Source organism: Puma concolor, chromosome B1 (genome assembly GCF_028749965.1).
Source record: "Puma concolor isolate L17-30 chromosome B1, mPumCon1.1.hap2, whole genome shotgun sequence".
NCBI classification, from domain to species: Eukaryota; Metazoa; Chordata; class Mammalia; order Carnivora; family Felidae; genus Puma; species Puma concolor.
The window spans coordinates 29,139,240-29,151,959 of NC_141670.1; the positions used below are offsets into that span (position 1 = coordinate 29,139,240).

General features: G+C 36.3%; 1 protein-coding gene across 6 annotated transcripts in view; it reads left to right on the forward strand.

Annotated features, from left to right (window-relative positions):
- Positions 1–12,720, forward strand: part of WRN (WRN RecQ like helicase) — a 151,080-nt gene that overhangs the window by 91,294 nt on the left and 47,066 nt on the right. For all 6 annotated transcript variants that reach the window (XM_086703370.1, XM_086703371.1, XM_086703373.1 and 3 more), the window contains 2 exons: positions 4,380–4,554; positions 9,253–9,434. In XM_086703370.1, coding sequence (XP_086559496.1) covers positions 4,380–4,554; positions 9,253–9,434 — 357 coding nt within the window. The remainder of the gene's footprint in view (positions 1–4,379; positions 4,555–9,252; positions 9,435–12,720) is intronic.

Consider the following 12,720-nt stretch of genomic DNA (forward strand, 5'->3'; position numbering starts at 1 on the left):
GCTCTGTCTCTCTCTGTCCCAAAAATAAATAAACGTTGAAAAAAAAATTTTTTTTTTAAAATAAAATATTTTTAAAAATAAATAAAAGATAAAACAAGAGGGGTGCCTGGGTGGCTCAATTGGTTAAGCATCCGACTCTTGATTTCAGCTCAGGTCAGGTCATGATCTCACAGGTTCATGAGATAGAGCCCCACGTTGGGCTCTGCACTGACAATGTGGAGCCTGCTTGGGATTTCCTCTCCCTCTCTCTCTACCTCTCCCTGGCTCTGTCTCTCAAAATAAATAAACATTAAAAAAAAAAAATAAAACAAGAAAGTAATGAATATATTCTGAGTGTTCTGGCTGTGCTAGAGATCTCTCTGAAATGAGTACTCATTGCACTTAACTTCTTTTGTGCCCTAGAGGGAAAACATTCTCTTGAAGAAGGCTGCTTATTCTAGGCTAGAGTCTTTTAACAGTGGGATCATTATCTATTCTCCTAATCTTTGATCTCCTCTCCCATCTATATTTTTCTCAATCTCAGTGGCCTTCCCCTAATAACCTTCTTCTTTTGAAACTGTTTGCCTTTGTGTGTATGTGTGTTTGTGTGTGTGTGTGTCACACTGTGACATTTTATCTTTTGGACTGTATTGTCCTTTTATGATATCTTATGTAAATGTTCTCTTACCATCTTCCATGTTAATTCTGCCAGTGAAGGTCCCTTAGCCCAGACTGTTACCAAACTCCCCCCCACCCCCAGGGTTCCTCCTTGCTTCTTCTATACACAATTTTCAGATTCGCCATCTGAAAGTACATCCCTGAGTCTTGGCATTTCTCTCTGGTGCCACCCTCTTTCCTGAGACTAAAGGCCAGAATCCTTAGCCTGGCATCCAAGACCATCCAAGATTTTTGTATTTAATATGACGTGGTTTTTCTGAGAGCAAAGCAAAAAAGATTTTTGCATCCCATTTTCAATCCTTCAAGAACAGTATGGTAGCAGCCAACCACTGAGAGTCAGAATGCTTTCTGTAGATCATAGGCAAAGAGAAATTTTTCCCTTAATGAGCAATAATTAGATGGAGGGTAATTAAGACTTCAGAGTGTTGCCTTTTATTTCCATTTTATTCCCTTTATTTAATTCTACCATTTTTTTTTCTAGTCATTGAGCTAACATGTTTGTTAAATCCTGACTTTATTTGTTTTCTATAATCGTGATACATTGAAATTGGGTAGACAAGCCTCTCATCTGTCTAATTTAGTGATTAGATGAAGATAGATTTTTTTCCCCTCCCAGAAATTGTTGTGAGGAAATAACAATGTTTAGTAAACCACTTGGTGAAGTAATAAACCCCCCCCTTTTTTTTGAAAGAGAGAGAGATGAGGGGGAGAGAGAAAAAGAGCGCAGGTGGGGGAGGGTCAGTGGGAGAGGGAAAGAGAATCTTAAGCAGGCTGCCTGCCCACTCCCAAAGCGGGACTCTAGATCTCACAACTGTGAGAACGTGACCTGAGCCAAAATAAAGAGTCAGAGGCATTGCTAACTGAGGCACTCAGGCACCCCAGTAATGAATCCTGTTGTAATAGAGATTTTTACACCTTTGATTCTTCTGCTCTGTAAGTTCAAATTTTTGTGTATTTTTTACCTTTTTTTTAGTGTAGAAAGTGATACACAGTCTTATTGATGTGAACACTACAGATGTGCATAAATTCCAGAGTACTTAGATCTTCCCATCTGATTCCTCACGTATCATCACTGTTGACGTCTGGGCACTTTATATATATACCCTTTATATATACCCTTCTGTTCTCTGACTGTGCCGTGCAGATGTGCACTGCCAGCTTTTGTTGTTAGCTCTGTGCAGAAATAGGTACACAGTATATCCATTTTTTAGGCAATGTTCTCCTTTGACTTAAAGTGTCTTTCCTAAGATACATGTTAAAATCTGCAATTATTACAGATATATCTCTTTCTCCCTTTATTTAGTTCTGTAGATTTTTGTTTCATGTGTGTTAAAGCACTATTAGTCGGTACATACACATTTAGGATTTTCATATCTTCAATAAATTGAAATGTTAAAGCTTTTTTTTCTTTTTTCTTTTTTTTTTTTTTTTTTGCGTTTATTTTCGAGAGAGAGAGAGACAGAGCGCAGGTGGGGAAGGGGCAGAGAGAGAGAGGGAGACCCAGAATCTGAAGCAGGCTCCAGGCTCCGAGCTGTCAGCACAGAGCCTGACGTGGGACTTGAACCCATGAACTGTGAGATCATGACCGAAGCCATGATCATGACTGAGCCACCCAGACTCCTCAATAAGTTGAAACTTCTATCATTCTTAGTAAAAAAGTGTCTTTGCTATCTTTCTGCATAATGTGAGGGCACATTATACAAGGAGGGCACTTGTTGGGATGAGCGCTGGGTGTGACATGTAGGTGAAGAATCACTGGATTCTACTCTTGAAGTCATTATGGTACTATATGTTAATTAACTTAGATGTAAATTTTTAAAAAACTAATAAATTTTAAAAGAGGAAAAAAATTGGGGCCCTAATGTGTAGGATATTTCAATATTCACATTTTGTTGAAGAAATTTTTCTTCTTTGAGAAATGTGTGGGTTTTTAAAAAGTGTTTGTTTGTTTATTTTTGAGAGAGAAAGCATGTGTGAATGAGCAGGGGAGGGGCAGAGAGAAAGAAGAATCCCAAGCAGAGAGAGTGGGAGAGAGAATGCCAAGCAGACTATGTACTGTCCGTGCAGAACCTGATGTGGGGCTCGAACCCATGAGCCCTGAGATCATGACCTGGGTCAAAATCAAGAGTCACACACTTAAATGACTGAGCCACCAGGTGTCCCATACTTAAGTTATTTGCTGTGAAGTTTTGTTACAGAAGCCCATTTGGTCGCTATCAAAAATTGCTTTGAGTAGATTATTCAGTAAAACTCTTGGAGTCAAATTACTACCTATGTTTTCTTCTCTGTTTAAGTATGCAGTGACTTTTGCCATAGTCCTTCTTAAAGGATTTATTTAGATCCACACGATCTTTTATTGTTTGCTTAGTTAATTTCATAGTACGAATGTACATAATGATGAACATTAGGTGATTTTTTCACAATTATAGTTCTGCTGTGAATATTTGTGTCTATGTGTCTTTTGGTAAATGTGTAAATGTATTTGTAAAATAGATTCCTGAAGTTGAAATTGTATCAAAATGTGTATGCATTAAAAAATAAATAAAACAGGCACTTGGGTGGCGCAGTTGGTTAAACATCTCTTGGTTTCAGTTCAGGTAGTGATCTCACAGTTTTGTGAGTTCAAGCACCACATCCAGTTCTGTGCTGGCAGTGCAGAACCTGCTTGGGATTCTCTCTCCCTCTATCTCTGCCCCTCCCCTGCTGGTGCTGTCTCTGTCTCTCTCAAAATAAATAAATAAACCAGTTTTTCCTAAATACAAAATAGCACATTCTTTTTCTTAAGTCAGCATAAATGAATGTATTTATGTAAATGACTGTATTGAGAAATCAAACCTTTTCATTTTTAATAAATAAGCACAGGTTTCAGGGCACTCGGGTAGCTCAGTTGGTTAAGCGTCCGACTCTTGATTTCGGTTCAGATCATGATCTCACTGTTCATGGGTTCAAGCCGGCATGGGGCTCTATGCTGATGGTGCAGAGGCTGCTTGAGATTCTCTGTCTCCCCTCTCTCTATGCCTCCCCCTGCAAAAAAGAAATAAATAAAAAAAACCTTTAAGAAAAAAGGCAGCACAGGTTTCTAAAACAGACTTTTGAACAGATGTTTTCTATAATAGTTACAGTCTCAAGATTACTAGTAAATACTTCTTTGAACTATAAAAATGATCTTTAATGTTATAAGAAGTTACTGCTTTTTTAGTAAACATACATAGAAACTCATTTTTTTGATCATGAGAGAATAGGAATAATGTAATATAAATTGTATCCATTCTCCTATGTAAATATTCACTTATCTTTCTCCTATAAATGAAGACTAATTTTTCACCTAGTGCTTTTGCATTTCTAAAAGTATGAAAATTGCGTTTCAGTAGTTTGTAAGCTTTTATCAAGGCTTTTACTTAAATAAATAAACTTGTCTCTTGTTTAAACAAAAAAATGAGTCAAAAGTGTTTGGGATTTAGTATAATTTATTTCCACATTTGACTTTCCACATTTTTATGGAGTTAAATATATCCTTTTTTCTATATAATTTCTCTTTTTTAGTGTTTTACTAAAAAAATTAATTAAAAATTTAAAAATTAAATTAAAATTGAATTAAATTAAAATTTTAAAAAGAAAGGGGAAATTCAATAAGGCCAAACTCAAACTGGTTTTGGAAACTCAAACTGAAGCCTATATATTTATGTTTGTTCTCTTGGTTTTGTTTTTTTGTTTTGTTTTAGTTCCACCTGGGAATTTGAAGGTTCAACTATCATCTATTGTCCTTCCAGAAAAATGACAGAAGAAGTTACAGCTGAACTTAGGAAGGTGAAGTTAGCCTGTGGAACATACCATGCAGGCATGTGTGTTACTGCAAGGAGAGAGGTTCATCACAGGTTCATGAGAGATGAAATTCAGGTGTGAAGATCCATCATCATTACTCTCTATTCTTCCATGGATACAGATATTTGTCTAATATTTGCCATATCTTTATGAAATACTTTGTGTTGAGTTTAAAGAAGTCTCTCTCATAAAGGGAATTAATATATAATGTGTAAGATAGGTATATGAACAAACTACTGCAGACTAGTCTTAATAGGACCCTGCACATAGAGATTAGGTGCACAGAGGAGGGAACGCTAGCTGTTAAGGTAGCTTGTACTGTGGGGATGGTCCATCCAGGAAGAAGCTATTTGAGTGGAGAGTGAATACAAGTTTGTTATATGCTAGGCCAGTAGGTGATGAGGGAAAGGGCATCGGTTATGGAATTCCAGGAAAAGGGACTAGCATGTGCAAAGGCACTGTGGTATGAGAGGGCCTGCTGGGTTCAGGAAATTGGGAGTATGAAATGGTTAGAGAGAAAGGGAGTGTGGAGTAGGAATGGTACAAGGTATAGGTGAAAAGGCAGGGAGGAACTGTTAGAAGGTCACAGGAAAACAGCTTAAGGGGTGGTTGGCCAGGTGATGGGTGGCCTTAAAACCTGCAGAGAGGCAGGCTGGGATTGATGTGATATGCCTGTAGTTTTTCTAGACTACTTTAGCCTTAGAGTTTTTTATTTAACTTTTCATTTAAATTTTAATTCATTTTTTAATAGTTAAAACAAATTAAAGTAGAATAATTCTTGTTGAAGTTGATGTGAGGGAGAAAGTGTTCCAAGAGTCTTCCAGTCTCCCAGGACAGTCCATGCGGCAGAGCTCCTCAAAATAGAGTTTGAAAGCCATGATGAAGACGACTCTGTGTTTTTGAGCAAGATAATACTATTCTAGAAACATTGGATTAGCAACCCTAAGCAGGATTGATTTGAAGGAGAAAAACAAAGTTAAATGGGTATCAGTGACCTTACTGTGAAGTGCTCCAACTGAGCTTCCTGTAGCGATTGGAATCCTAGTTTAATGGGTGTTTTGCAGAATATTTAGGAAGATTTAGATACAAACCACGTTGGTGGGTTTAAATCAACAGCTTCACGCCATCAACATCATACCCAAGGTCTGTCACTGTAAGCCTGTGGACTAGCTCTCCTCTCAAGAGAGGAACTTAACTTCTTTGCATTTTCGGCTCAGTTGGTCTTCCGTTTCCCCTCTGCCTAGCTCTGTAGGTGTTGTTCAGACAACCTACCTCAAGTATGGTTCATATGTACTGTCTGTGAAGCTCACTGTGCGTTGTCATGCTGTAACACATTCCTGCCCTAAAAGCACCTATTCTCTTTCTTCCTCTTCTTTCCAAAGGTAGTAACAGCTATCACAACTGCTTAGAGTTCCCTAAATTCTTACATGTGTATACTTTTATTCTATTATCTCAGGAATTTGAAAGTTACCAGATAAAATTTATTGGCTGCTGCTTACTGAATCTTAACAATTGATATTTGAGCCATTAACTAATCAATGATTTCTTTCATCTTGTTTTATTATTAGTCATTTAGGTAGAAACATCTTCTACAGATATGAGAGATTGCAAACTTTACCTGTTAGGTTGTGATGGGAAACTTTATTGGATACATCTGGTTTCCAGTGAAACCTGTGTTCACTGAAACATTAATACTTTGAAATATGGCTTTAAAAACCTCACAGTGATCACTAATTATACTTAATATCTAGAAAGGTCTATGTATGTATGTGCCACTATATATTCCCTGTCTATGGCAGGATGTCAAAAAGTTTTATCCACATTATGAAAATTAATAAATTAATATTGATGGTGTCACCCTAGGCTGACATCAGGAGTTCTGCTGTATATGACAACTATTTAATAAATAATTCAGAAGCTTCACATTTGCATTGAGAGTTCTCAAACACCTTCTCAAGATGATGAAAATACATTTCCTCATCTATATAGAATAGTCTGATGCTCTTAGAATTGATTACCTTCCATTGAATATTCATTGAGTGCCTACTGAATGCATACATGTACAGAATTCTGGATGTTCCTTCTCCTCTCTTTCTGAAGTTGATTTATACTTTGGTGTGGACCTAAAAGTACAGCTGACCACCCAGCTCACTACCTTAGCTCTTAATGCCTTAGATTGATTGATGCTTAGAATCTTAGTATTTTCTATTTTATAATTTTAGAGAAATGTTTTTCTTTCCCATTATTCTTAACCATATCTAACCTCATTCAGATGTAAATTTGCATTTTTAGTTTGTGACCATTCGTTCTTACTCTTAGTCCTAATTTTTAGTTTCAGGTCCTTTCATATTTTATTTGCCTTTTCAAGGTGACTTGAATTCCTTTTCTTTCTGGGATGAGGCTGTGAATAAATTATTTGATAAAATATCTGTATTTTCACCTGAGCGTTTATGATATTTTGAAAATCATGCCTATAGAATAGGGTGATCTCATCTGAAAAGAGTATCATAAAGGGGCACCTGGCTGGCTCAGTAGGTAGAGTATGTGGTTCTTTTTTTTTTTTTTTAAGTTTTAGTTATTTATTTTGAGAAAAAGAGAGAGAGCATGGGCAGGGGGAGGGCAGAGAGGAAGAGAGAGAGAACCTCAAGCAACCTCTGCATTGTTGGTTTGGAGCCTGACAGAGGGCTAGAACCCACAAACCGTGAGATCATGACCTGAGCCGAAATCAAGAGTTGGACACTTAACCGATTGAACCACCCAGGTACGTGGAACATGTGGTTCTTGATCTCAGGGTTGTGGACTTGAGCTCTAAGTTGGGTATAGAAATTAGTTAAAGATAAAATCTTAATAACAAAACAGTATCATATGATGAAAATTAGATCTTCAGAGTTCTCACCGCACACACATACACACACAAACACACACACACACACACACGCAAATAGTAACTATGCGAGGTAATGGATGTTGTAAGTAATTTTATTGTGATGATCATTTTACAGTGTATATGTATATAAAATTATCACATTATGCATCTTACATAATGGTATATATCAATTATATCCCAATAAAGCTGAAAAAATTTGACTCAGAAATACAGTTTAAAAAACCCTTAAAATTATGTTGCTTATTTACTCTCAAGTATAACAAAATAGCCCAGTCTTTTCACTCAAAGCTTTTTCTTTCTTTCTTTCTTTTTTTAAGATTTTATTTTTATTATCTCTATACCCAACATGGGGGCTTGAACTCACAACCTTGAGATAGAGTCTCATGCTCCACTGACTGAGCCCGCCAGGCACCCCTCAAAGCTTTTTCTTAATAAATTTCTATTCCTATCTTTTTCTTTAATCTTTCTTATACTTCCTTTTATCTGTTTCTTTCTCCTTTCCTTGCCTCCTTCTTCCCTCCCTCCCTCCTTCCTTCCTTCCTTCCTTTCCTTCCTTCCTTCCTTCTTTCCTTCCTTCCACTCTTGGTCCATCTTAATACATTTTTTTTTTAATTTTTTTTCAACGTTTTTTATTTATTTTTGGGACAGAGAGAGACAGAGCATGAACGGGGGAGGGGCAGAGAGAGAGGGAGACACAGAATCGGAAACAGGCTCCAGGCTCCGAGCCATCAGCCCAGAGCCCGACGCGGGGCTCGAACTCACGGACCGCGAGATCGTGACCTGGCTGAAGTCGGACGCTTAACCGACTGCGCCACCCAGGCGCCCCAATACATTTTTTTTTTAAATAGCACTTTAATTTATGTTGGTTACACACACAGTTTAAAGAACCAGCTGGTTCTATAGTGCTAACAATGAGAACAGTAGCCTCTCACTCTCCTTCCTTCCCCACTTCTGTTTCCTATTCTTGTCTCTTTTAGTTTAATCTTTTGGTGTTTACCCCTAGATCTTGCAATGATTGCTTTTACTGTTACTACTTAGTTTCTTATTTATTAGATTTAGGCATTGCCACTGACTTCCTATTATGAGGAATGAAAGTTTAGCTTCCTTTCACACCCCTTCCTGCCCTCCTCCTCACTCCATTTATGTATTTCTAACCCACTTTCCTCCCAACATTAACAATTTGGTTAGATCAGTATATGTATGTACTGATATATATACTGTAATATATAAATATTATATATTTACGTAATTATTTCTCTGCAAATGCTTTTATTTCTAAGCCATGTAGTATATAGTTACTTTTCTTATACATCTTCTTTTGCTGCTAATACTTTAAAATTTTTTGGTTATTTTTGTGTTCTCACTAATTTTTCCCTAGAATTTCCCCCAATCATGTAAATCTTATTTCAGTATGCTCATATATATTAGATATCTACTAATTTTATCTTTTTAAAGATGCAAAGATAAATTCGTGTTTCATTTTACCATCTTTAATGAGAAGTTTTCCTTCCATCTTATAATAATGCTAAAAATATTAAGATAATGTGCAATCAGGTAAGGACTCTTGAAACGTCGTAATAGCAAGACTTAATATAATAAGTACTTTAAGAGTCTGTTGTGTGTCTTGTACTCATAGGTGTTCAGAGAGACCACTTTATTTGCTACTTAAGTGAGGAATTAGAAATCCTGTTTTATGGTTGCCAGTCCCTGATTTGTAAATTGTGCAGATGATCTTTTAACCTGTGATTGTTTGAAATTATATGAAGTTCAGTTCTATGCCAGGGACTTTAGTTAATGAACTAATTAATTACTTTTACCACAAGGTAAAGATGTAAGGCTTTGGTTCTGCTACATATTTGTCAAACTACATTGTTGTTTATTCCTAGTGTGTCGTGGCTACCATAGCTTTTGGCATGGGCATTAATAAAGCTGACATTCGCAAGGTCATTCATTATGGCGCTCCTAAGGAAATGGAATCCTATTACCAGGAGATTGGGAGAGCCGGCCGTGATGGACTTCAGAGTTCTTGTCATGTACTCTGGGCTCCAGTAGACATTCAGTCAAATAGGTAAAAACATTTCTTGCTTTCACCCTTGCGGATTTCTTTCTTTCCACATAAGCTTTGAAAGTATTTGTAGCAGCATCCAGACTTTCAAGTGATGTGTTAGGTGCATTTGAAACCAAACCCAAACAAGACATCTCAAGAACATTCGTGGTAAGTGTTGCCACCCAGAGGAGATGACCTGATGTCAGCTCTACCTCATTTAGTGTGAGGAATTAACTAAATGGGGACTATACTGGGAATGGAACATAGATCGTATGGGTGCTTTCCTAATCGTGCAGGGACAAACTATTTTCTGTCTCCCCAGGTCCTCTCAAGTTTGATATGTGTTCAGCCATAGTTTCTTCAGATACCGTTTATTTTGTTATTGGTTCTTTCTTCCCATGCTACAGTGGTACTTATTCCAAGAGACTTTTTACCAATTCCTGTTTGTCTCTCCTTACCATCTGTTTCTTTTGTTCTATGAAAGCATGCCAGCTCTCATTGACTGTGTGTGAATAATCATGTTGCACTGTACCCATTCACTGTACTGATTGACTACCATGAAAAAAATGAAAGAGTTCAGTGTTTAAATGTAAGAAAACTTAAAGCAAATCTTCGTTGGCATGTAAATTCTATGAGATTTATATAGGAAAGGAAAACTTCATCTTGCAAAAATTTTAGGGGCAGCTGTTAGCAACTGATTTCCTCTTCCAGAGGGGCGATAAAACCTCAGGAAAAAAACTTATATATGGTAACTGATGGGGCTGTTAAGATGAGGTATTTTCAAAATGCACCTCCATGTAGCTGAATAAATTGAGCTCTTGAATGGACATATTAGCTCGTGTTATTAAAATGATAAGTGTGCCTATCCAATCCTGTTTTTATTTCATTCATCATTCAGCAGTGCTCTGTTTTGAGTGCCCACTATGTTCTAAGCATTATGCTCTGTGCTGGGGATACAGTGATAAATAAATGAAAACAGATATGGTTCCTGTTTTCATGGGGCTTGGAGTATAATGGAAATGGAAGATCTTAATCGCAGAATCACACAAGTATGAATACATAGGGTTCATTTTCTGTTCTGCATTTGTGTTTGAAAATTCCAATAGTGGAAAGATTATTTATTTATTTATTTATTTATTTATTTATTTATTTTTTATTTAAAAAAATTATTTAATGTTTATTTTTGAGAGAGAGACAGAGAGAACTGAGCAGGGAGGGGGCAGAGAGAGGGACACACAGAATCTGAAGCAGGTTCCAGGCTCTAAGCTGTCAGCACAGAGCCTGACGTGGGGCTCAAAATCATGATCTGTGAGATCATGACCTGAGTGAAGTCAGTCGCCCAACCGACTGAGCCACCCAGGCTCCCTGAAAGATTTTTTAAAAGAGATCATGCAAATCCGTGTAAGATTGCAGCTGTGTTAAGTACAGGGAAGGAAAGTTACATTGAGTAGTGTATAATAGGGTGTGTATTTACCAAAAAGGTCAGGTAAGACTTCTTTCAAGAGGTGGTAGGGTAAGTTGATCTGAAAGAAGAATAGAGATTCATTAGGTAAACATGTTTGATATAAATTTTAAGCTTATCATTTTAAGAGTAGTGGTAGCTTTTGTTTCTTAACATAGTCAATAAAACCATCCCCATAAACAGAACATTACTGTTTTTCTCCTGACTCTTGTCTATGTAAACCTTTTTATAAACTAAAATAATCGGTATAGAGTATAGCTCTGCATGATACTATTAAATTTGGGATTGTATCAAGCGTATGCCGATTCCTGCCAATTCTGATTTATTTGTACATTGTGATAAAAGGTGCTGAATACTTAACAGCCCGAGTTTTATATTATGACTTTACAGGGTCATTAGTAGATATAGTTCCTGTTTATCTGAGTCTCAAAAGATATATTAAATGGTTATCTCATTAAGATTTCACAGGAAGTAACAGTGATTACTAATCAAATAACGGTGCCAGAAAACCCATGCTTGAATCTTGAGTGTAGACAGGTTGTTCTTTGCAGCCATCCTATGGGAAATAAAACTATAGGATTTAGGACAGATCTGTGTCATCCTTGTGACAAACCTCTTCTTTAGAAAACACAAAGTTTGAGAATAAATAGAGTTGCTGGTTCTCACTGAAAAGGTTACTGTAATTTATAAAGTTTAATCTCAATTTAATAGATCTTCCAACTGGTTCCATCTGATTTCTATTTACGGTATTGCTTTTAGAATCTTTCTCTTTTTTCAACTTATTTTTATTATGTGGAATATTGTGCTTTATTTTAAAAGTCTTATAAGAAGAATAACTATTAACTGAATTTGCTTTTAGATGGTTATAATTTCATGTTTGTAGATTTGTTACTGACACTGATGACAAAAAGTAGGTAAATGTAGGTCATTTAAACCAAATATAAGGGAGTCTGTAGTACTTAAAAGTGTAGGCATTGTTTTCTTTGTTCTTTCTGAGGAGAAGGAAGTGAGAAACAAAGCAAAAAAGGAGCTACAGTTGATCCTTGAACAACTTGAGGGTTAGGGCTGCCCGTTCCCCAGGCAGTTGAAAATCTGCATATAACTTTGACTCTCCCAGTAGCCTACTTGTTAACCGGAAGTGTTAGGGATAACATAAACAGTTGATTAGCACTTATTTTGTGTGTTAAATCTATTATATACTATACTCTTACCATAAATAATATAAAGAAAATAAAATGTATTTTAAAAAATCATAAGAGAAAATACATTTACAGTACCATACTGTATTTATAAAAAAAACTTCACATGTAAGTGGACCCATGCAGTTTAAACTCGGGTTGTTCAATGGTCACCTGTAATTTTTAGCCCATGAGCTAGGAAGAATGAGATTAGTAAGAACTAGAGTTAATAGAAGAGACTTTTAGGTAAATTATGTGGGAAGTCATGGTGGTTGGTGGTGTTAAATCATAAAAATGTTTTTGAATAAGAAATCATTTGGGTGTCCAAACTTTCCAGAACTCACTTAACTGGATTCCCTGTTGGTATAATCTTTGAGAATTGTGCAGAGGTGTTTTTATCTGTCAGAAGGTTGAATAGGCATAATATTAGTGAGTTCCGTTTTGATGAGGATCAGGATTATGAATTAGATCTTATATGTAAATATTTTCTTTTGAAATATCTGAAATGTATTCAATTCAGACTTCTGTTTATTATTATTATTATTATGATACTTATGTTTATTTTTGAAAGAATTCTTGGAAAGACATGCCAAGGGAGATTGTCATCTTCTGATATCTGATATTCATGGGGTTTCTTCAAAGAAGACTAGAATTAACAGAGTCAGGA